Here is a 26,544-nt window from a genome sequence, read left to right as displayed (position 1 = left end):
CAATAATCAGTTGGAGTATACTTTAAAATAACGAAAACAGTGGAGTTGAAATGTTCCTAACTGAAATGTTCCTAACACATTAAATATCTGAGATGATGGATACCCCAATTACTCTGATTTAATTAATGCACATTTTATACCTGTCTCAAAACATCACATGTGCCCTATGAATCTATACAACTGTTACTCATGCTAATTAAAAATTGTTTAAAAAGTAAAAGAGATTTAAAGCACTGATACTTTTCTTACAATATACAGAACACCCAAGGGCCAATGTAACAGGACACAATATTATAATATATACCCCCAAGGTGAACAGTTTCCTAGCAAAAAGTCTAGAATAACTTTGGAATTTAGTAAGTGATATGATAGCAAGAAATAGACTAATTTGGCTAGAGACAAGATTTGAAGGTGGATTTACAAGAAAGACTATAATGACTACCCTGGATTTCTCATTAGAAGGGAGCAGAGTCTTATGAAGACTTCATATTCCCCAAGAGAACCATATTTACACAATTAACAATTCTTTCGTTGGAGAAAAAGCTTTTCATTATTGCATGTGGACACATGTGGGCTGTGTAAAAATACAAGAGATGTGTAACACACGGTAAACAGAAAGTAATGATCTAAAACAGGCCAAATCCTTGAACTCGTCATTAATAAATGTCTCTCTTGCATTCAGCTACCAAGGCTGCTGGGAGCCTGTTTTCTTCAAGTACTTCAAACACTGAAATCCAGGAACATTTATTATTTTAATCCATTACAGGCAGTGCTTGATTTAACTTTATTGGTTGTGGTGGTGGTAGTGGTTATAAGTGGGGGTATAGCAATGTTCTTTTACACATCATTTCAAAAGGGCTTAATTATATTTTATAGTTTGGGCCAGGAATTCTGCTTGTTTTTTGTCTAACAAAGTTCAAATGGAGTTCAGGTCAGTGATGAATCAGAAGAAAAAGTCAGAGATGGTTATCTTTCTGAAATTAGCTCATCTCCCTCTAAGAAAGGCTGGGCAGGTACAGCATGTTCACCACACCACAACACATGAGATTGCTCTGATAAGCTTATGTTTGGTTTGTTGCTTATTAAGTCATTTTTATTTTTCATGCAGCCTTGAATTTAATGCATCAGAAATTCAACTCAATGGTATTCCTCTGTATCTCTAAAGTTGTTATCCTATGTATGTTAAAGGCTTCCTGCTGGAATCCAAAAACAGCTAGAGTCATCACACAGCACCAAAACAAAAAATGTACAGGAAGAACATTTTAAGAAATGCACAAGCTCTTTACCATATGACAGTGTATGTCCCCAAATAAAAGAGGTAGAGTAGTACCTTAACAGAATTTGGTTAAACAAAAGAAGTAATTACATACACGTGGCTGAGCACCATATATCTACTAGTGGTTTCTTTTGTTCTTGCTGTTTTTGACACAGGGCCTCACTATGTTGTCCAGGCTGGTCTTAAACTCCTGAGCTCAAGCGATTCTACCACCTCTGCCTTCCATGTAGCTGGTATTGCAGAATACTAGTGTTCTTTTTTTTTTTTCTTTAATTTGTCAAACAGACATTCATAATTTTTGTCCATTTTATTGAGGGTATGAAAAAGATCTTTTCTGAGGAAGTGGTATTAATATTGCTTATTATTGTCCAAAAGTCTAACTAATCATATAGTATAAGCATTATTACAGCAAGAGAATAAAACCAGTATGCTGAGATTTCTTCTTGTATTATTCCCAAGAAGAGAACAGGAGAATTACATTTATGGGTTTTATTTGCCACCATATTAGAGAAACAATGTAAGAGATTATTTTGAAAAAAAGTTAAGATAATTCTACTTACTATTTCTCATCTGATTTTTAGAAATTCCCATTCTACTTTTTTTTGAATGCCTCAGTAGTTTACTAGAATGTACAGAAATATCTCACCATCAAAAAAAAATCAGTAATCTACAGGTAATTGAAGGGTAAAAAGAGAGATACATGTCAGTTCATAAGTAGCAACTTTGAACCTTGTTATAAAGTAATAGGAGGGAATCTGACCAGGATTAATAAGGCTGCTCAGTCTTGGGATGAGGTGGCGTCGTGTTTCAGGGGCTCCAGGCCATCTGTTCTGCCCTCCTGCATTTTACTTCTGCAAAACTATAAATGCTTCTCTACCTCAGGGACTATAGAAAAGCATTACAATTCTTCTGCTTTTCATTATCACAAGATTCAGTAACTCATTTCATTGTCAAGATAATCCCCTTTTACTCTTTCTTTTGCGCTTGCAGGGTATGCCAAATTGACAAATAAAATCCCAGATGTTACAGACCCAATGAGGTCTCCACCTTTCCTTGAGTGTTGGTTTTAAGCTACTTGGGACATTGTGTCAAAAATGACAGAACCCTGATGCCCACACCCAATATTCATTAAGGTTTGTTAGTGATTTGTACAGCTGTCTACAGGCTGTACTTCCACTTCAATTCTCAGTGGTTGCTTAGAAGTTAAGTTTGTCCTCTGGCTTTAACTGTCAAAGAATTCATTTCATATTGTTCAGGCACTGGTAAGAGATGCTATTTATTTCTAAAAGTAACCAAAGTCTTTGGGGTGTTGTAAATGGCTTAGTAATGCAACATATTATTTTAGGTAGTCATATCTAATTTAATGTTTTATTTCCCTTTAGGATAATTTATCTCTGCAGCATCCACAGGCTATGACAACGCCTTACGAGATTTTCCTCAGGAGATCTGGTAAACTATAGACTGAAAAGCTGGAGCTCCCCTTTCTAGCAATTAATGACCTGGTTTTCCTTTCAATCCACGAAAAGGACTTCAGGTTTTTTACATTTTATTGGTCTGGAATTTAGTGAACATTAGAAGAGGTATTTTGTATACGCAAAAAATAATGTGGCCATGATTTCTTTCTCTCTGCCTTTGTTTATTCAGAAAGATAAGTACATCTGGGTGACAGAGGCTAGAGCAGTGAAAGTTATTTAAACTACAGCTCGTTGACTAGAAGGAGCGTGACTCTCTGCTTTCTGCCTGGGTAAAAAATCCCTTAAGTCTTTTTGGACAGGGGATCCTTCCAACTTTCCCCAATTCTAACTAAAAGCTAGCCAAGATAGTCTCATTTAGTCTCTTCCCCCAACCTCTTGTGCCATCTCAACTTGTTTATATCCTGGTTTCCTTTTTCTTATCTACATTCGTGGAGGTTCCCAACCCTAAGTGCCTCTGAGAAAGAAGGCCACAGCCTGAAGTACAGCTATTTCATAGCTCTGAATTGTGTACTCTTGTTTGCTGAAATCTAAGGAGTGCCGCCCTAAGAGCTAAGAGAGCCATAATTTACTGTGACAAGGAGAGCTAGCCTCTGCTCATTCCCCACCTTGCCTGTGGAAAGTGCTACACTGCCAGTTCAGAATTTATAGCTACTTACTTATGGTGTCTCCAAAATGCTATACTTCAAACGGCAAAAAAAGATTACGTTGTGTGTGTATGTGGGGGGAAGGAGCTGTTTTTTGAAAGAGCATACTATAGAATATGATGGATTTACTGGATAGCAAAAGGAATATTATCTGCTTTAAAATATTTCAAAATATACGATTCATTTTGTTATTGATAAAATAATAATAGGATTTTCTGTAATATTATATACCAACTTTAAAAATGCAAGCATTACATCTACTAAAATCAGAAATTTAGGGCTATTTTATCAAAGTTGGCGAGAACATAAGTATTCTAATAGAAATATGAATTAGGTAATTATAAATCACTTCTACAGCAGCATCTGTGGAGTGGAATTAAAAAAACCTCAAATCTCTTGAAATTCTCATAGTTTAGGATCATAGAATAATAAAAGAGGCTAAGAAGAACTGGTAGACTTATTTTGTAAAGCAAAAAATATTTAATTATTTCATTTTGTTCTAAATTATGAAAATAGGAATCTCTTTAACCACTTTAGTGAATAAATTGTCAATACTAAGTTTTAAAAATGAGTAAATCAATATGAAAGCATTTCAGATTATTTAAATGCTAATGTTTTGAGAAGAAAATGAACTTTCCTCTTTCACTTTTATTATTTGCCTTTTTAATACACTTTCCATAAGCTTATGACAGTTTAGATGATAAAAAATGTAATTATTAGGTAAATTCGAATATTTTTTATACTTCTGACGAATAAGGAGACATGCCTATAACACATTCCCAAGGGTGTTTTTCTAAATATTTCTTAGCACATAAGATTCCTGTAGCATTACAAATGTATTTCAGTTCCTAAATTAAAACTCATCTGGAAAGAACTGTTTTACCCTGTTTATATAACATTGTCACATAAAGAGTGTTAAAAAATATTTCACTAAAAATAGCTTGCGTAAGTTAGGGATTAGAGTAGTTTCTGCTGCTATAATTGTTCCTTTGTAGTTTTTTCCATGATGTTTTTGCACAGTGTTTTTGACTGTGTTTATTAAAGTCAGCACATCAAAAAGGATCAAAGAGAAAGTGAGTGAGAACCAAAGAAACCCCAAGTGTGTTGTCTCATTGGGGAGTTATGCAGATTTGCATAAACAAGTGCAAATTGTTGAGGTTTTAATGAAAATTTTCTACAATTATTTTATCTTAAGTCACTCTATACAATAACATCTGTACAGCAGATGGCTATACTGTACCAAAGAAATGCCCCTTTTTCTTTCTCTGTTTAATAGTACATCTGAGATGACTACTTTTGTCACTGTGCTCAATTTGGTTAAGCAAATAATTTGAAAAGTACAGCTGCTGCAGATGGCCACAACAGTTACATAAACTATAAAATCAAAGACGCAGTTAAGTATTTTTGTATTTGATTCAAACTGTAAAAATATGATATTAACTCCATTGAGCTCAAAGATATACTACGGTATAAAATTTTTGACCAAATGTACAACGATGTCATTTGAAAAATACACAAAGAAATATGACTACCCGTAGGAGGTTTTGTGCATGTGTGCATATGAATGTGTGTGTTTGGTGGTAGATAATTTTTACCACTTATCAAAACTATACTTTGAATATATGTTTGTATATATTTCATCCAAATTGCAAAGCACAAATATTTAGGATATTCAACCATATAAGGTTCAAAGCTTTAGTTTTATTTTTAAAAAATAATAAAAATTAATTTTCTGAAAAAAATACATAGTAACCTCTCAATTGCAATTTTCCTAGAAATTAGTCTTTACCAATAACTAGAACTTAACACAATCTTATTTTACTTAATTACAAGTTATTATTATTTTGCTGACTACATTGTCTTCTTAAACTGTTTGAAAAACATTGGCACCCTTAATATTTTAAAATAACAATAATAAAAAAGAACAGAGAAAAAAAAAAACCCTGAGCCTGAAGTTAAATAAAGCAGAAATACAGAGAAAGATACACTTTGGTGTTTGCTATGGTCTCATAATAACATTATTTCTATTAAATGGCTAACTTCAATTTTGATTTGACTTGACATAAGTAACTATTCTAGAACATTTGCTAGACACTATACATTACGGTTGTGTAAAGTACATCTTAGTCAAAGCTATAGTTTCTATCTTTTATTTATTTTTTATTTTTTTTTTATTGTTAAATCATAGCTGTGTACATTAGTGCAATCGCCTGTAGCCATTCTAAGATGCACCATAGATGTGGCCCCACCCATTACCCTCCCTCCACCAAAACCTCCCAGTTTCTATCTTTTTGTCTAAGTAGTTTTAAGAACGTAATCGTAAAAGGAGTATAGGTATGTAGTTTTTTTTTACCATACAGGAGAAAAAAACAAGTTATAAAAACAGAATGAGCCTACTAACTTGTATAGATCTGTGAGGTAAGAATTTTAATTATATATTAAAGACACTTTCTAATAGATAGCATTAAAAGTGCAGAAAACATTAGCAAGTAAATAAAAAAATGAGGATGAAAAAAGAAAAGGATCTAGAATTGAGCGTTATATTTAAATTCTTCCACTCTGCTTGAGTCCTATACTTTTCCTGCTATGATTAAGGTACAACTGGAAAGGCGTGGGAACAGGCCCAGTGTTGTCTGGATTGCAATTTATTTGTGGATAAATCAGACATTGTAGCCTCTAGTGTTTCATAGTCTTTTGTGTCCCATGAACCTTACATTTTTCATTTCTAACTTTGAAGACAATACAAAAATACAGAACATTGAGCTGGCGAGGTCACAAATATTTTCAGTGAGAAAGAAATAAATCATCTATGTTTTGGCCTAAAACTCAAACTTCTCAACTATAAAACTTTTTCTTTATCTCTTAAACTACTGTGTCTAAACTGGATAGACAGAACTAAGTTACAGTGGTCTACAATAGCTCCCATTTAATTACTTTTTGGTAAGAAAGTAAGTTACACAGAGTTTAAGGATTTACTATATCTCCTAACCCCATTCACCCTGCTCCCCACACAAATTAAAATGGAAGAAGAAAATGGTTCCTTTGTGCTACTTTTACTTTTAGAGAACAATTTCTGGCATTGTTCCCTGAACTTTTACAGTAGCAATTTCTGTGATTGAAAACTTCTATTTCCCACACGTGCCTTGCCTTTTCTCTTCCCCTCCTCACATTCCTTGTGCTCACCCTTTTTGATTCAGCGTGAAAAAGCACATAACAACTTAGTCATGGTAACAGACAAGGAAAATGTAGATGTCACTGCCAGTTAATTTCTCACCTCTCCACCCATCAGTGACATTCAGTTTGCAGGGTCCATGCCTCTCTTTGCTGGATGAGGCATAGAAGCCTTTCCTTGCCAGGTGTTGCTGCCTGATGAAACACCTCAATGGCATTCTTGCAAAGTTGAACTTTGGCTTCCATTACACTTTGTGTAGCGTATCTGCCACTGTAGCAATTTTTCCTTTTTAAATAAATTGTTGCCAGTGACTTAATGCAGTGGATCAGAATCACCTACAGGGATTACTGAAGTAGAGATTGCTGGGCTCCATACCCAGCATTTCTGATTCAGTAGGTCAAAGGTGGGGTCTGAGAATTTGCATTTCTACCGTAACAAGTTTCTAGATGATGCTGACTATGCTGGTTCTGAGAGCATGTTTTTTATTTTTTATTTTTTGGAGACAGGGTCTTTGTCAGTTGCCCAGGCAGTACAGTACCATCATCATAGTTAACTGCAACCTCAAACTCCTGGCCTCATGCAATCAATTGCTCACCTACATTTTTTTTTTTTTTTTTGAGACAGAGTGTCATTATGTCACCCTTGGTAGAATGCTGTGGGGTCACAGCTCACAACAACCTCAAACTCTTTAGCTTAAGCCATTCTCTTGCCTCAGCCTCCTGAGTAGCTGGGACTACAGGGGCCCATCACAACACCTGGCAATTTTTGTTGCAGTTGTTATTGTTGTTTAATTTTTAAGTATAGGTGTCACTATGTCACGCAGGCTGGTCTTGAACTCCTGGCTTCAAGTGATCCTCCCATCTCAGTCTCCCAAAGTTCTAGGATTATAGGTGTGGGCCTCTGTGCCTGGACTGAGATCACACTTTGAGAATTACTATTCTAATGGTTCACAAAGTTGAAACACTAAGGTTCTACTAGAGCTAAATTAGGTAAAAAGAATTTTAGGAATTAACAATTTTAAAGACATCTATAGCAATAATCCTTAAGAAGAAGATAGAACCAATTCAGTTTATACACTAAAGTACCTAGGCTCAAAGGATTTGTTCTACAATTAACTCTAAAATGAAGTCACAAGCCGGGAATGTCCCCATCTTTAGCATTCATTAAAACTTTAAACTTTTGCATAATATAAATTTTCAAAACGATGCCTTTTCAGATGTTAACACATCATATTTGTTGCTCTCTTCCTCCCTCCCCCCTTTTCTGTGACTTACCAGGAATTTTTTGTGCTGCTTTCACACTAAGGCTTCCATTGAGGTTTGATAGAGATGCTAACAGGCATGGTTTACTAGGATGGGGGACAGTTTCCATGGAGATCACAATCTGCGTAGTATGTACAGCCATTTTTTGAAAGCAGGAAACAGCTCTCCACATGTTTTCTTGAACAGAAATCTTTTGTACTCTATCATCATGAATTTTAGGTTTAGACAACTTTCCACGGTAACATTTGGAGACCAGAAGCTCATCCTTATTCAACGTGGTTTCTGATGGGGCTGAAGTTTCTTTGCTCTGTGCCAAGCCATGTGCACTTTTTATCTTCTTTAAAAAATGGTTTATCTGATCCAGTTTGGTAAAACTCAGGTTTGCTTTCAACGGCTTTGATATACCCAAATTGATGTCTGCTATAGAAGTGAAAAAGATAAGAAAATTAAAGCTCTCCTGTTGAATATAAGTCTTTACTTCCCTGTCAAATTCCTATTTAAGTGTCTCAATCTATATTATGAACTCATTAGGATGCCAGAACATTATATTCCTTTTATTTATCACCTTACATTCCATTTCATTATATGAAGGCACACTCCCTGTGCTACTTACCTGCCTACATTCCTGGCCATTCCATATGACTGTTCATGAATTAATGGCAAGGGGCACACATGGGTATCAGGGCTGTTCATTTCTACTTCTGCCCTAATACTCCAAGGCAAAATGGAGCAGGCTTTCTACTTTAATTTTTTGAAACTGGCCCTTTTTCTTTAAAGGAAAAAGGACTTTCTTAACTACCCAAAACCATGTTTGACTCAGATATTGGTATTATTAATAATAAACATCCATGGCTCAGCGCCATAGCTCAGTGATTAGGGCACTGGCCACATACATGGGGGCTGGAGGGTTTGAACCCAGCCTGGGCCTGCTAAACAACAAAAAAATAGCTGAGCGTTGTGGCGGGTGCCTGTAGTCCCAGCTACTTGGGAGGCTGAGGCAAGAGAATCACTGAACCCAAGAGTTTGAGATTGCTGTGAGCTGTGATGCCATAGCACTCTACTAAGGGTTACATAGTAAGACTCTGTCTCAAAAAATAAATAAATAAATAAAACATCTGGTTGAAGTAGCCTCCCTCCTTATTCTTCATCATGTTTATGCAGAAAATGTTTATTTCCCTGTTATGATATATTGCAAACAGAAGAGTCCCTGTGCCTTTCCCTACATTTCACATTGATAAAAGTTCAAATACCCTACCCAGTAAACACAGCTATATTCATGATAATAACTCTTAAAAAACTATCAATAGAGGAGAAATTCCTTAAACCAATAAAGGCTATATGAGAAAAACATACAGGTAACATCATTATTATGAAGGATTAATGCTTTTCTCCCAAACAAGGAGACAAAGCAAGAATGTTTCTTCTCACTATTCATATCCAACATAGCATTGAAAATCATAGCCAGTACAATAAGGCAAGAAAATAAAAGGCATACAAATTGAAAAGAAAGAAATAAGAAATAGAACAATGCCTATATGCAGATGACATGACTGTCCCTGTATAAAACCCAACAGGAATATATAGAGAAGCTCCTAGAATTAATAAGTGAGTTTGGCAAAGTTTTAGAATATAAGATCACTAAACAAAAATCAATTGAATTTCCAGAAATGAACAACGTGCAGTTGGAATAAAACCTTAAAACAAAAAATAACATTTATAGTTCCAAATAAAAGAAATACTTAGATCTAAATCTAAACAAATATATATAGTATCTATATGCTGAAAACTAAAAACACTGATAATAACTTTAGAAAAGACTAACCAAATGGAGAGCTATACCATACAAATACCATATTCATGAACTGGAAGACTCAAATAGTAAAAAACTTAATTCCCTCCAAACAGATCTATAAATTTAACATAATTCTAATCAAAATCTCAGAATTATTTATTTTAGATGTATAGGAACTGATCCTAAAATTTACGTAGTAAAGCAAAATAACTAGAATAGCCCTAACATTTCTGAGAAAGAATAATGTTGCAACTTAAACTACATGATTTTAAGTCTTATTATAAGCTACCATGATCAAAACAGTATAGACTTAGAGAAGGAATATAAATATATATACATCAGTGGAACAGAACAGAGTCCAGAAATACAGTCCAAACAAATATTGTCAAATAATTTTTGAAACAGCTACGAAAGCAACTAAGTGAAGAAGGATATTTATGAATGGTGTTGGACATCTGTATGTTAAAAAAAGATCCCTTAAACTCAACTTCATACCTTATACAAAAGTTAACTCAAACTGAATCATGGATTTAGATATAAGTAAAAAATTATAAAAATTTCTTTAGAGGAATACATAAGAGAAAATCTTCAAGTCCTTGAGTTAGGTAGAGTTCTTATACATGATATCAAAAAAACATGATTCAGGGTGGAGTAACAGCTTCCTTGCAACTGGGCACTGTGAGTCTGGGGAGACAAGACTCCAGGAATCTCTGGCTCAAGGGATCTGCCCATAAACATCCCTTTGAAGACAAAGGGAGTCAGCAAGAGACTTCTGGAGCTCAGGAGGAGGACAAAAGCAGTGGAAAACTGGCAAGTGGTTGCGTGTGTTCATTTGGTCTAATCCCACTGGCAGCTGTAAGTACAGTGGCAGTGAGACCGCAAACTGGAAAGGACTTATCTGTGAGCTGCTTTGGTTTTTTTGGACTTGGCAGTCAGTTGAACTACCTTGGGAGAACTTGGGCAAGAGTGCAGAGGACTTTAAGTGTTGTCTAGGGTCTCAGACTGAGGCGCTGAGGCAGATGGAGCTAATAGTGTTCAGCTGTGGGCCACACGGAGCCATTGTGGGAGAAAGGCCCCGGCAAGTTCCGCCCTCAGGGTTGCAGAGCAAGGATCAGTCGGGAGCTAGTAATCTAGTAACTGAGTAGCCTAAAGGCGGTGACTGAGATGCCTTGCAGCCTTAGCACTCAGGGGCATAAGCGAGATCCGTTTTGGCACACTGGTTAACTGGATAGCCACTTTAGGAGGGATCCCAGTGACAAGCACTTTCCTGGGAAAGCCTCTGCTTAGCCAAGTTTAGCAGTTTAAAGTGCCTTTTATGTCAGCTGAGGAGAGATTTAGGGTCTCCACCTTAGGCTCTCCACTCTGCGGGGTTTGAGAAATCAGCAGAGTCCTCCAGTCTCCATGTCATACAGGCGTATCAGCACTGTGATTAACATCTCATACTCCAGAAGATCACTTGTTGCCCAGATAATACTCAGCAAGAGATATGTACTGCTTTGTTTTGGGTTTTTTTGTTTGTTTGTTATTGTTGTTGTTTTGTTTTTAAATTTCAACATTTTCCCTATAGACTTTTCTTTTCTTTCTTCATTTTTCTAGTTTAAATATAATTTCCCATTGTTGCCTTTTCAACAATTAGAACTTCATTTTTGCTAATGTTTCTACCCCTATTATTTGTTTTTTCCCTCAATTTTATCCTGTAAAGTTTTCTGTTTGCTTGTTTTGGTTTCATTTATAGCATTATTGTCTTTCCTCTCTACTTGGTGGAGGTGGGGTACTATGTCTGAACAGGCTAGCAAAGAGCTGCTGACCTCAAGGGAACCACACAACAAGGCACCCCCAGAGGTTGGGGGGTTTTTAAGGTTGGGTCAAAGTACCCTAATGTACACCTATGTTGGTCTGTCTCCCTCTTTCTGTGCCCCTCTTCTTTTTATCATATTCCCTTTTACCTACCATCCTCTCCTTTCTCTTTCTTTCCTTTTTTTCCTCTCTTTTTTCCCTCCTTGCTCTTCAACCTTCTCATTCTTCTGGTCCTGTACCAAAAGGACTCATTGAAACCCTGGTCCATAGGCGTGGCAACTTAAAGAGCAAGAGGAAGTGAAAGGAAAATTAGGGCAAGGAAACAGACAGAAGAAATCACTCATGAGAAAGAATCGGCAGAAAAATCCTGGCAACATGAAAAAACAGTCCAGAGCAACCCCCCCAAAGGGACCATGAGGTAGCTACTGCAGAGGATTCCACCGATAAAGAAATGTTAGGAATGACAGAAAGGGAATTTAGAATACACATGATGAAAACAATGAAGGAAATGATGAAAACAATGAAGGAAACTGCTGATAAAGCGGAAAATAACCAAAAGGAAATCCAAAAACAGAATCAAATAAGAGATGAATGATACGAAAAATATAGAAAGAATATAGCAGAGCTGAAGGAACTGAAGCAGCAATTAGGGAACATGAAGATGCAATAGAAAGTATCAGCAACAGATTAGACCATGCAGAAGAAAGAATTTGGAGGTAGAGGACAAAGTTCTTGAGATAACTCAGATAGTTAAAGAGGCAGAAAAGAAGAGAGAGAAAGCAGAACATTCGCTGAAAGAATTATGGGACTTTATGAAGCATTCAAACATATGAGGTAAAGAAATCCCAGAAGGGGAAGAAGAATGCCCCAGGATAATGGAAGCCATACTAGAGAATATTATAAATGAAAATTTCCCAAATATTGGCAAAGATTCTGACACACTCCTTTCAGAGGGATATTGGAACTCAGTTCACCTCAACGCTAACCAAGCTTCTCCAAGACACAATGTGATGAACCAGTCCAAAGTCAAGACACAATAAAAGATTCTTTAAGCTGCCAGGAGTAAGCCTCAGTTGACCGATAGGGGCAAATGCATCAGGATGACTGCAGACTTCTCTAATGAAACTTTCCAAGCAAGAAGACAATGGTCAGCTACCTTTAATCTACTTCCAGCCCAGAATTCAATATCCTGCTAAGCTAAGCTTTAAAATTGATTGATAAATCACATCATTTACTGATATACAAACATTGAGGAAATTCACCACCATAAGGCCAGCTCTATAGGAAATATTTCCACCTGTTCTACACCCTGACCATCACAATGGATCAACAACAAAGTAAGAACTCAGCCATTAAAGGACAGAACCTAGCTTCCACACTGATACAAAAGATAAAACTAAGTAATGGACTCTCACAAAATAAGATGAATAGAAGACTACCATACTTATCAGTTATGTCAATAAATGTTTATGGCTTGAATTCCCCACTGAAGAGGCACAGATTGGCTGACTGGATTAAAAAACACAAGCCATCCATTTGCTGTCTGCAGGAAACACACTTAGCTTCAAAAGACAAATTAAAACTCCAAGTTAAGGGTTGGAAGACAATTTTTTTGGCAAACAATTCAGAAGAATAGAGGAGTTGCAATCTTATTTTCAGATACATGTGGATTTAAAGCAACTAAAGTCAAAAAAGACAAAGATGGTCACTTTACATTGGTCAAGGAAAAAATACAATGAGAAGACATTTCAATTCTAAATATTTATGCACCCAATTTAAATGCTCCCAGATTTCTGAAACAGACCTTACTCAGTCTGAGCAGTATGATATCTTATAATACCACAGTAACAGGGGACTTTAACACTCCTCTTGCAGAGCTGGACAGATCCTATAAAAAGAAATTAAACAAAGATATAAGAGATTTAAACGAGAGCACTAGAACAACTGTGCTTGATAGACACATATAGAATACTCCATCCCAAAGATAAAGAATATACATTCTTCTCATCGTCTCATGGAACATTCTCCAAAATTGATCATCTCCTAGGACACAAAACAAACCTCAACAGAATCAAAAGAATTGAAATATTACCTTGTATCTTTTTAGACCACAAGGCACTAAAAGTGGAACTCAACTCCAAAAGAAACGTTCAAACCCACACAAAGGCATGGAAATTAAACAACCTTCTGTTGAATGACAGATGGGTGCAGGAAAAAATAAAACAGGAAATAACTAACTTCCTTGAGCATCACAACAAAGACAAAACAAGCTACCAAAATCTGTGGGATACTGCAAAAGCAGTTTTGAGAGGAAAATTTATCACTTTAGATGCCTACATTTGAAAAACAGAAAGAGAACACATCAACAAACTCACAAGCCATCTTATGGAATTGGAAAAAGAAGAACAATCTAAGCCTAAACCCAGCAGAAGAAAAGAAATCTCCAAAATTAAATAAGAGGTCAATGAAATTGAAAACAAAAGAATCATTCAGAAAATTAATGAAACAAGGAGTTGGTTTTTTGAAAAAAATAATAAAATAGATAAACCTTTGGCCAGACTGACTAGAAAAGTAAAATCTCTAGTAATCTCAATCAGAAATGATAAAGAGGAAATAACAACTGATGCCACAGATATACAAAAGATCATCTCTGAATACTATCAGAAACACTATGCCCAGAAATTTGACAATGTGAAGGAAATGGATCAATATTTGGAATCAAACCCTCTGCCTAGACTTAGCCAGGAAGAAATAAGTAGAGCTTATTAACAGAGCTTCAGAACAGACCAATTTCATGCACTGAGATCAAAGAAACAATAAAAAAGCTTCCAACCAAAAAATGCCCTGGTCCAGATGGCTTCACATCAGAATATTATCAAACCTTCAAAGAAGAGCTTATTCCTGTACTGCAGAAATTATTCCAAAAAATTGAGGAAGGAAGGAATCTTCCCCAACATGTTCTACAAAGCAAACATCACCCTGATACCAAAACCATAAAAAGACCCAAATAAAAAGGAAAATTTCAGACCAATTCCATTAACGAATATAGATGCAAAAATTCTCAACAAAATCCTAGCCAATAGATTGCAGTTTATCATCAAAAAAAGTCATACATCATGATCAAGTAGGTTTCATCCCAGGGATGCAAGGCTGGTTTAACACACCCAAGTCCACAAACGTTATCCACCATATTAACAGAAGCAAAAATAAAAACCATATGATCCTCTCAATAGATGCAGAAAAAGCATTTGATAAAATCCAGCATCCTTTTCTAATTAGAACACTGAAGAGTATAGTCATAGATGGCACATTTCTGAAAGTGATTGAAGCTATCTATCACAAACCCACAGCTAATATTTTATTGAATGGAGTAAAACTGAAAGCTTTTGCTCTTAGAACTGGAACCAGACAAGATTGTCCTCTGTCACCTTTACTATCAACATAGTGCTGGAAGTTCTAGCCAATACAATTAGGCAAGACAAGGAAATAAAGGGAATCCAAATGGGAGCAGAGGAGGTCAAACTCTCCCTTTTTTTTTTTTTTTTCATTAAACCATAGCTGTGTACATTGATATGATCACGGGGCATCATACACTCGATTCATAGACCGTTTGACACATTTTCATCACAATGGTTAAGATAGCCTTCCTGGCATTATCTCAAATGTGCCAAGATATTTACATTCTACATTTACCAAGTTTTGCAAATACCCCTGTAAGATGCACCACAGGTATAATCCCACCAATCCTCCTCCCTCTACCCATCACCCACCTCCCTCCCCTCCCTTTCCCACTTCCCCCATTGGTAGGTTGTAACTGGGTTATAGCTTTCATGTGAAAGCCCCAAATTAGTTTCACAGTAGGGCTGAATACATTGGGTACTTTTTCTTCCACTCTTGAGATACTTTACTAAGAAGAATATGTTCCAGCTCCATCCATGTAAACATGAAAGAGGTAAAGTCTCCATCTTTCTTTTTTTTTTTTTTTGGCCTGAGCTGGGTTTGAACCCGCCACCTCCGGCATATGGGACCGGCGCCCTACTCCTTGAGCCACAGGCGCCGCCCTAGTCTCCATCTTTCTTTAAGGCTGCATAATATTCCATGGTGTACATATACCACAATTTATTAATCCATTCGTGGATCGATGGGCACTTGGGCTTCTTCCATGACTTAGCAATTATGAATTGGGCTGCAATAAACATTCTGGTACAAATATCTTTGTTATGGTGTGGTTTTTGGTCTTCTGGGTATATGCCCAGCAGAGGAATTACAGGATTGCATGGGAGATCTATTTTTAGATCTCTGAGTGTTCTCCATATATCTTTCCAAAAGGAATGTATTAATTTGCATTCCCACCAGCAGTGCAGAAGTGTTCCCTTTTCTTCACATCCACACCAACATCTCTGGTCTTGAGATTTTGTGATATAGGCTAGTCTCACTGGAGTTAGATGATATCTCAAAGTAGTTTTTATTTGCATTTCTCTGATGATTAAAGATGATGAGCATTTTTTCATATGTCTGAAGGCCACGCGCCTGTCTTCTTCAGAGAAGTTTCTCTTCAAATCCCTTGCCCAGCCTACGATGGGATCCCTTGTTTTTTTCTTGCTGATGCGTTTGAGTTCTCTGTGGATTCTCATTATTAAAACTTTGTCAGTGATATAACCTGCAAATATCTTCTCCCATTCTGAGGGCTGTTTGCTTGCTTTACTTACAGTGTTCTTCGCTGTGCAGAAGCTTTTTAGTTTGATCAAGACCCAGTAGTGTATTTTTGAAGCTGCTTCAATTGCCTGGGGGGTCCTCCTCATAAAATACTTGCCCAGACGAATTTCTTCAACGGTTTTCCCTGCACTCTCCTCTAGTATTTTTATAGTTTCATTTCTTAAGTTTAAATCTTTAATCCAATGAGAGTCTATCTTAGTTAATGGTGAAAGGTGTGGGTCCAATCCCAGTCTTCTATAGGTTGCCAGCCAGTTCTCCCAGCACCATTTGTTAAATAGGGAATCTTTTTCCCCACTGAATGTTTTTAATTGGCTTGTCAAAGATCAAATAACGGCAAGTAGCTGGATTCATCTCTTGGTTCTCTATTCTGTTCCAGACATCTACTTCTCTGTTTTTGTGCCAATACCATGCTGTTTTGATCACTATCGATTTGTAGTAAAGTCTGAGGTCTGGTAGTGTGATTCCTCCTTTTTTGCTTTTATTTCTGAGTAATGTCTTGGCTATTCGAGTTTTTTTCTGATTCCATATAAAATGAAGTATTGTTTTTTCAACATCTTTAAAATATGACAGTAGAGCTTTAATAGGGAGTGCGTTGAAATTATATATTGCTTTGGGTAGTATGGACATTTTAATAATCTTGATTCTTCCCAGCCATGAGCATGGTATGTTTTTCCATTTGTTAACATTTTCAGCTATTTCTTTTCTTAGAGTTTCATAGTTCTCTTTATAGAGATTTTTCACGTCTTTTGTTAGGTAAATTCCCAAATATTTCATCTTCTTTGGCACTACTGTGAATGGGATAGAGTCCTTAACTGCTTTTTCAACTTGACAATTCTTGGTGTATATAAAGGCTACTGATTTATGGATGTTGATATTGTAACCTGAGATGCTGCTATATTCCTTGATCACTTCTAGGAGTTTTGTAGTAGAGTCCCTAGTGTTTTCCAGATACACAATCATATCATCTGCGAAGAGCGAAAGTTTGATCTCTTCTGACCCTATATGGATACCCTTGATCGCCTTTTCTTCCCTAATTGCCGTGGCTAAAACTTCCATTAAAATGTTAAAAAGCAAAGGAGACAATGGGCAGCCCTGACTGGTTCCTGATCTGAGTGGAAATGATTCCAATTTAACTCATTCAATATGATATTGGCTGTGGATTTGCTGTAGATGGCCTCTATCAGTTTAAGAAAAGTCCCTTCTAGACCAATTTTCTTGAGTGTTCTGATCATGAGATGCTAGATATTATCAAAAGCTTTTTCTGCATCAATTGAGAGAATCATATGGTCTTTGTTTTTTAATTTGTTTATGTGCTGAATTACATTTATAGATTTACATATATTGAACCATCCTTGAGACCCTGGGATAAAACTTACTTGGTCATGGTGTATAATTTGTTTGATGTGTTGCTGGATTCTGTTTGTTAGGATCTTGCTGAATATTTTTGCATCTATATTCATTAGTGATATTGGTCTCTAATTTTCTTTTCTTGTTGGGTCTTTTCCTGGTTTGGGGATCAGGGTGATGTTTGCTTCATAGAACGTGTTGGGTAGTCTTCCTTCTGTTTCTACCTTTTGGAACAGGTTGAGTAATATAGGTATTAATTCCTCTTTAAAGGTTTGGTAGAATTCTGACGTGAAACCATCTGGTCCGGGCTTTTCTTTTTAGGGAGGTTTTGTATAGTTGATGCTATTTCTGAACTTGATATGGGCTTGTTCAGTATTTCCACTTGATTCTGGCTAAGTCTTGGAAGGTGATGTGCTTCCAACCATCGGTCAATTTCCTTCAGATTTTGATATTTCTGAGAATAAAGTTTCTTGTAATATTTATTAAGGATTTTTTTGATTTGTGATGAGTCTGTTGTTATTTCGTCTTTGTTGTTTCTGATTGATGATATTAGAGATTTTACTCTTTTTCTTCTGATTAGGTTGGCCAGAGGTTTATCTATTTTATTGACCTTTTCAAAAAACCAGCTTTTTGATTTACTGATCTGTTGTATTATTCATTTTCAATTTCATTTAATTCTGATCTAATTTTGGTTATTTCTTTTCTTCTAGTGGTTTTGGGGTTGGAATGTTCTTCCTTTTCCAGTTGCTTGAGATGTCCCATTCAGTTGTTAACTTCCTCTCTTTCCGTTCTCTTGAGGAAGGCTTGCAGTGCTATAAATTTCCCACTTAGAACTGCCTTTGCGGTGTCCCAGAGGTTCTGATAGTGTGTCTTCATTGTCGTTTTGTTCCAAAAAATTGGCGATTTCTTTCTTAATCTCATCTCTGACTCAGCTATCATTCAGCATAAGGTTATTTAACTTCCACGTTTTTGTATGAGTATGCAGATTCCTGTTGTTACTCAGTTCAAGTTTTATTCCATGATGGTCTGAGAAGATGCAAGGAATAATTTCTATTCCTTTAAATTTACTGAGGTTAGACTTGTGACCTAAAATGTGGTCAATTTTGGAGTAAGTTCCGTGGGCTGATGAGAAGTACGTGTATTCAGTTTTGTTGGGATGAAATGTTCTATAGATGTCTGCTAAATCTAAATATTGGACGGTTAGGTTTAAATCTAAGATTTCTTTGCTCAGCTTCTTGTTGGAGGATCGATCCAACACTGCCAAAGGAGTGTTGAAATCTCTGACGACTATGGAGCTGGAGGAAATCAAGTTACTCATGTCTGTTAGAGTTTCTCTTATAAATTGAGGTGCATTCTGGTTGGGTGCATAAATATTAATAATTGAGATCTCATCATATTGAGTATTACCCTTAACAAATATGAAGTGACCATTCTTGTCCTTCCTTACCTTTGTTGGTTTAAAGCCTACTGTATCTGCAAATAAAATTGCAACACCTGCTTTTTTCTGATTACCATTTGCCTGAAATATGGATGACCATCCTTTCACCCTGAGTCTGTATTTGTCTTTTAAGTTAAGATGTGACTCTTGTATGCAACAAATATCTGGCTTGAGTTTTTGTATCCAGTCAGCTAACCTATGCCTCTTCAGAGGGCAGTTTAAGCCGTTCACATTAATGGAGAGTATTGATAAGTCTGGTGGAATTTTGGGAATCAAGTTTTTCAAAGGTCCAGTGGACATTTTTAATCCTTTCGCCAGTTGGAAGTTGGAGTTTGATCCGAAGTTTCTGAGTGAGTTTACTTTTGTGGTATAGGATTGGGTTGGTCATTGTGGAGGATAGGTCTGACAATATCCTGAAGAGCTGGTTTACTTATGGCCAATTTTTTCAACATATGAATGTCACTGAAGTATTTAATTTCTCCATCATCAATGAAACTCAGTTTAGCTGGATACAAGATCCTGGGTTGAAAGTTATTTTGCTTTAGGAGGTTAAAAGTCGATGACCACCCTCTTCTGGCTTGAAAAGTTTCAGCAGATGTTAGTTTCATTTCTTGGTTTTCAATTCGATTCCAAGTGTCTATGTCTCTGTTTTTGTGCCAGTACCATGCTGTCTTGAGCACTATGGCTTGCAGTACAGACTAAAATCTGGTATGCTGATGCCCCCAGCTTTATTTTTGTTACTAAGAACTGCCTTAGCTATACGGGGTTTTTTCCGGTTCCGAACAAAACGCAGAATCATTTTCTCCAAATCTTGAAAGTACGATGTTGGTATTTTGATAGGAATGGCATTGAATAGGTAGATTACTTCTTACAACCACCTAATCTTCGATAACCAAACAAGAACCTACGTTGGGGGAAAGACTCCTTATTGAATAAATGGTGTAGGGAGAACTGGATGTCTATGTGTAAAAGACTGAAAGTGGACCCACACCTTTCCCGACTCACAAAAATTGATTCAAGATAGATAAAGGACTTAAATTTAAGGCATGAAACAATAAAAATCCTCAAAGAAAGCATAGGAAAAACACTGGAATATATTGGCCTGGGGAAAGACTTCATGAAGAAGACTGCCATGGCAACTGCAACAACAACAAAAATAAACAAATGGGACTTCATTAAACTGAAAAGCTTCTGTACAGCTAAGGAGACAATAACCAAAGCAAAGAGACAACCTACACAATGGGAAAGGATATTTGCATATTTTCAATCAGACAAAAGCTTGATAACTAGGTTGTATAGAGAACTCAAATTAATCCACATGAAAAAAGTCAACAATCCCATATATCAATTGGCAAGAGACACGAATAGAACTTTCTCTAAAGATGACAGACGAATGGCTAACAAACACATGAAAAAATGTTCATCATCTCTATATATTAGAGAAATGCAAATCAAAACAACCCTGAGATATCATCTAACCCCAGTGAGAATGGCCCACATCACAAAATCTCAAAACTGCAGATGCTGGTGTGGATGTGGAGAGAAGGGAACACTTTTACACTGCTGGTGGGACTGCAAACTAGTACAACCTTTCTGGAAGGAAGTATGGAGAAACCTCAAAGCACTCAAGCTAGACCTCCCATTTGATCCGGCAATCCCATTACTGGGCATCTACCCAGAAGGAAAAAAATCCTTTTATCACAAGGACACTTGTACTAGACTGTTTATTACAGCTCAATTTACAATCGCCAAAATGTGGAAACAGCCTAAATGCCCACCAACCCAGGAATGGATTAACAAGCTGTGGTATATGTATACCATGGAATACTATTCAGCCATTAAAAAAAATGGAGACTTTACATCCTTCATATTAACCTGGATGGACGTGGAAGACATTATTCTTAGTAAAGCATCACAAGAATGGAGAAGCATGAATCCTATGTACTCAATTTTGATATGAGGACAATTAATGACAATTAAGGTTATGGGGGGGACGCAGAAAGAGGGACGGAGGGAGGGCGTGGGGCCTTGGTGTGTGTCACACTTTATGGGGGCAAGACATGATTGCAAGAGGGACTTTACCTAACAATTGCAATCAGTGTAACCTGGCTTATTGTACCCTCAATGAATCCCCAACAAGAAAAAAAAAAGTTTCAGCAGAGAGATCTACAGTTTTTCTAATATTCTTTCCTTTGTACGTAATGGTTTTCTTTCACCGGGCTGCTTTGAGAATCTTCTCTTTCGTATTAACTTTAGTGAAGCTAATTATGATATGCCTGGGGGATGACTTATTGGGGTTGAATCGTTCTGGTGTTCTGAAGCTGTCTGCTATTGAATTTCAGATTCTCTAGGCATGTCTGGAAAATTTTCTTTCATAATTTCATGCAGAAGGGCCTCTGTGCCCATCGAGGCCACTTCATCATTCTCAGTAATCCCAGTTACTCGTATATTACTTTTCTTCGAATTATCCCAGAGTTCTCTGAGTGAATAATCCGTTTTTGCTCTCTATTTCTCTTCCTCTTTGAGAGATTAGGAATGTTCGAACACTTTATCTTCAATGTCAGAAATCCTCTCTTCTGCTTGCTCCATTTTGTTGCTGAGCGATTCTACTGTATTTTTCATATCTTTGAGGGCTGCAAATTCTTGCTTCAGTGTGTCTAAGTCTTTGGTTGTTTTGTCTTTAAATTCGTTAAATTCTTGAGACAACAATTTGAATTTCTCCTTGAATTCTTAATTCCATTTTATTAATCTTGTCTGCAATGCAAATTATAAATTCAATTTCTGACATCTCAGGCAGTTGTTTATGAATGGGATCTTCAATTACATCTGCCGTATCTTTTCTTGGGGGGGTTGATCTGTTCTGGTTATTCATGTTACCAGAGTTTTTCCACTGATTCCGCCCCATGGTTATTTTACTCCCTTTTATTTTTCCCCTGGGGCTTTATTGAGGGCCCGTAGTACAGTGTTGTGGCCTGAGAAACTGGGGCCCTGTCTTGTGTGGTGGGACAAAGTGGTTCTGTCTTGTTTTCAGCTGGTTTCTGTTCGATCCTATTGTAACATTTTCTCTAGCTTGAACTCTCAGCTGTGTGGAAAAACCAGCAATTAAGTCACCCTGCCCGCCAACCTCTGGCACCAATTGGGAAAGGAAAATCAAACCTTACTACAACCGCATACCCAGGGCACCGCCTGAAAAGTCCTCAGTCTATTAGTTCAGTTCAAAAGGTCTAAATCGATTGTCTCAAATGGCACCTGTCTCGGGTGGGAGAGTTCAAGAGGTCTCTGGGAACTGGATCACAGGCGTCTGGTGACTAGTCTGATAGGCTTACTCCAGTGCTGCGTGGAGTCAGGAGGAGCCACCTAGCAAATAGATCAGTCTGGGAAGGTTGATGTCTCCTTCCCCACTTTGCCCCTCCGTCAATCCAATACCACCGTCAATCTGGTATCTCTGCAGATGGCTAACCCAGTTGCCTGTAGTGAACAGATACTCCAGGGGTTTGCACCAGCCTGAATTGCAAGGAAATCTGCCAGGCCCCTGCAGTCTGCTGCTATCTAGCAGGAGGAGGGGGAGCCTGACATCTTTGAGTGCTTGATGCAGGTAGTGGGGGGGAGGTGTTCACTCAGGCTTAGCCCCGTCTCTGATTGATGCTGCTAAAGGAACTGAACAGAACAGACAACTTTGCGGGGTTCTGTCTCTGTTTCTGCTAAAATCGCCTGCAGAAGACGGGCTGTTCTGAGTTCAAACGACTTTGCTGGAGGTTTGTGTCCAATTATCTCTCTGAGTTGGCCCTGCCCTGGAAGCTTCCCGGGTTTGTGAGCAGCATCAAGCAAATCCTGTGCTCACTTGTGGCCTCCTCTGGTTGCCCAGGGAGACAGGGGGTGTGGCTTCAGAATATCCAGAAGTGAGCTGTTTTGCTTTTGTTTGCGTCCTTGTGATCACAGCTTGCCTCAGCGGTGTTGGTGTGCGTTCTTCAACCTTCTCTCTTGGTGCAGCTCAAATCCACCAGGATACTTACTAAATTTTTGTCCCTTAACTCTCCTTCTGGACAGGAGCCTCTGTGGAAAGCTGGCTTCAGTCCGCCATCTTGTCTCTCCCTGTAAATATTGTTTTTGATATTTTCCTGTTTCCTGGTTTGGGATTTTTCTCCCTACCCCAGGCATAAACAGAAATGATGTGTGAATAAGTCACGCACGCAAAGAAGTTGCCACGATGTCCTATGTCCAAGGGCTGGAGTCAGTCCCTGCCCTGGTGCTGTTGCTACTCTTAGCTCAGCTGGAGCGAGCGGCAATCGCAAACCCAGCAGCAGCAGCGGGTGGAGAGACCGTAGCACAATGAATGCAGTCCAACTCTCTCTTTTTGCTGATGACATGATCTTATACTTAGTGAACTCCAAAGACTCAACCATAAGACTCCTGGAAGTCATCAAAAAATATAGTAATATCTCAGGATATAAAATCAACATCCACAAATCAATTGCCTTTGCATATGCCAATATCAGTCAAGATGAGGAGCTAATAAAGGACACAACTTCCTTCACCATAGCTTCAATGAAAATGAAATACCTAGGAATATACCTAACAAAGGAGGTGAAGGACCTCTATAAAGAAAATTATGAAATCCTCAGAAAGGAAATAGCAGAGGATATTAACAAATGGAAGAACATACCATGCTCTTGGATGGGAAGAGTCAACATTGTTAAAATGTCTATACTTCCCAAAGCAATCTACATATTCAATGCCATTCCTATCAAAATACCAACATTGTACTTTCAAGATTTGGAAAAAATGATTCTGCGTTTTCTGTCGAACCAGAAAAGACCCCATATAGCTAAGGAAGTTCTTGGTAATAAAAATAAAGCTGGAGGAATCACCATACCAGATTTTAGGCTGTACTACAAAGTCACAGTGGTGAAGTCAGCATGGTACTGGCACAAAAATAGAGACATTGACATTTGGAATCAAATAGAAAATCAGGAAATGAAACTAACATCTTACAACCACCTAATCTTCCATAAACCTAACAAGATCATATCTTTGGGGCAAGACTCCCTATTCGATAAATGGTGCTGGAAGAACTGGATAGCCACATGTAAAAGACTGAAACTGGACCCACACCTTTCTCCACTTGCAAAAATTGATTCAAGATAGATAAAGGACTTAAATTTAAGGCATGAAAGAATAAAAATCCTCAAAGAAAGCATGGGAAAATCACTGGAAGATATTGGCCTGGGGAAAGACTTCATGAAGAAGATTGCCATGGCAATTGCAACAACAACAAAAATAGACGAATGGGACTTCATTAAACTGAAAAGCTTCTGTACAGCTAAGGAGACAACAACCAAAGCAAATAGACAACCTACACAATGGGAAAGGATATTTGCATATTTTGAATCAGACAAAAGCTTTATAACTAGAATCTATAGAGAACTCAAATTAATCCACATGAAAAAAGCCAACAATCCCACATATCAATGGGCAAGACATGATGAATAGAACCTTCTCTAAAGAAGACAGACTAATGGCTTACAAACATATGAAAAAATGCTCATCATCCCTATTTATTAGAGAAATGCAAATCAAAACCACCCCGAGATACCATCTAACCCCAGCGACATTGGCCCACATCACAAAATCTTAAAACTACATATGCTGGCGTGAATGTGGAGAGAAGGGAACACTTTTACACTGCTGGTGGGACTGCAAACTCATACAACCTTTTTGAAAGGAAGTATGGAGAAACCTCAAAGCACTCAAGCTAGACCTCCCATTTGATCCTGCAATCTTATTACTGGGCATCTACTCAGAAGGAAAAAAATCCTTTCATCATAAGGACACTTGCACTACGCTGTTTATTGCAGCTCAATTTTCAATCGCCAAAATGTGGAAACAGCCTAAATGCCCACCAACCCAGGAATGGATTAACAAGCTGTGATATATGTACACCACGGAATACTATTCATCCATTAAAAAAATGGAGACTTTACATCCTTTGTATTAACTTGGATGGAAGTGGAAGACATTATTCTTAGTAAAGCATCACAAGAATGGAGAAGCATGAATCCTATGTACTCAATTTGAATATGAGGACAATTAAGGACATGGTGGGGGTGGGGGAAGGTGAGAGCAGAGAGAAAAAGAAGGAGGGAGGGGTGGGGAAAGGAAGAGCAGAGAGAGGGAAGGAGGGGAGGAGGGTGGGACCTTGGTGTGTGCCACACCTTTGGGGGGCAAGAGAGGATAGTAAGAGGGACTTTCCCTAACAAATGCAATTAGTGTAAAAAAAAAAAATATATATATATATGTATATATATATACACACACACACACACACACACACACACACACACACACAAAACCTCTGAGCCAATAAAAGTCAGTTGGCACTTTCAAAAAAATGCATGATTCATTTTTAAAAATTAATAATTTGAATTTTACCAAAATTAAAAACATGTCCCCTGTAAAAGGAAGTGTTAAGAGAATGAAAGGATAAGCCATGCACTGGGAGAAAATCTTTGCAAATCACTTATCTGACAAAAAGCTTATACAAATATTTAAAAAAGGAGTCTTAAAACTCAGCATTAAGAAAAGAACCAACCTGGGCGGTGCCTGTGGCTCAGTCGGTAAGGCGCCGGCCCCGTATACCGAGGGTGACGGTTTCAAACACAGCCCCAGCCAAACTGCAACCAAAAAATAGCTGGGCGTTGTGGCGGGTGCCTGTAGTCCCAGCTACTCGGGAGGCTGAGGCAAGAGAATCGCTTAAGCCCAGGAGTTGGAGGTTGCTGTGAGCTGTGTGAGGCCACAGCACTCTACCGAGGGCCATAAAGTGAGACTCTGTCTCTACAAAAAAAAAAAAAAAAAAAAAGAAAAGAATCAACCTAATTTTAAAATTGGCAAAAGACTTGAACAGACATGTAACATAATCAGAAAGGATATATGAATAGTATTTAAGCACACGCTGTTCAAAGAAGTTCAACATCACTAGTCATTAAGAAGTGCAAATTAAAATGACCCTTAGATACCTATTAGAACGGCTAAAATAAAAATAGTTAACAGTATAAAGTGTCAGAGAGGATACAGAGTTACTGGGATTCTCACGTGTTGTTGTTGGGAAAGCCAGAAGATACAGCAACTCTGGAAAATATTTTAGCAGTTTTTCATATGACTTTATATGATCCAATAATCCCACACTTAGTTATTTTACAATAGAGTAGTGAAAACTTACTTTCATACAACTTATGTACGAATGTTTAAAGTAGCGCTATTCCTAATCACCAAAATTGGAAATAGCTTAGTTGTCCTTCAATGGATGAATTGTTAAACTGTGATATATGTGCATAATATTTAAATTATTCTGTAGCATTTATACTGCTGAAGTTATTGAAGGTTAAAAACACACTGGGACATTTAGAACAAACTATGAGAGACGGAGATCCAAGATACTGATTCACAACTTCTAGTTCCCTAAGTACTGTATTCTGACCCCTGATTGTTACCTATGCATATGCACTAGTGATTTTAAAAATAAACAAGATAGGCAACTGTAATAATTATGTATTTTCCATCTCTATTTTGAGCTATAATATTTGTAGTGAATAAATATCATGGGCTGTCCCTTGATGTTGCTTTGTGAA

General features: G+C 37.4%; 1 protein-coding gene across 7 annotated transcripts in view; it reads right to left on the bottom strand.

Annotated features, from left to right (window-relative positions):
• The window catches only part of VPS13B (vacuolar protein sorting 13 homolog B), a 980,186-nt gene that overhangs the window by 198,780 nt on the left and 754,862 nt on the right, over positions 1-26,544 (bottom strand). For all 7 annotated transcript variants that reach the window (XM_053558614.1, XM_053558617.1, XM_053558615.1 and 4 more), the window contains one exon: positions 7,842-8,249. In XM_053558614.1, coding sequence (XP_053414589.1) covers positions 7,842-8,249 — 408 coding nt within the window. The remainder of the gene's footprint in view (positions 1-7,841; positions 8,250-26,544) is intronic.

The sequence above is a fragment of the Nycticebus coucang genome, chromosome 13 (assembly GCF_027406575.1).
Source record: "Nycticebus coucang isolate mNycCou1 chromosome 13, mNycCou1.pri, whole genome shotgun sequence".
Lineage (NCBI taxonomy): Eukaryota > Metazoa > Chordata > Mammalia > Primates > Lorisidae > Nycticebus > Nycticebus coucang.
Note: the sequence above shows the minus strand (reverse complement) of the source record. Positions and strands in the feature narration are given on the sequence as shown.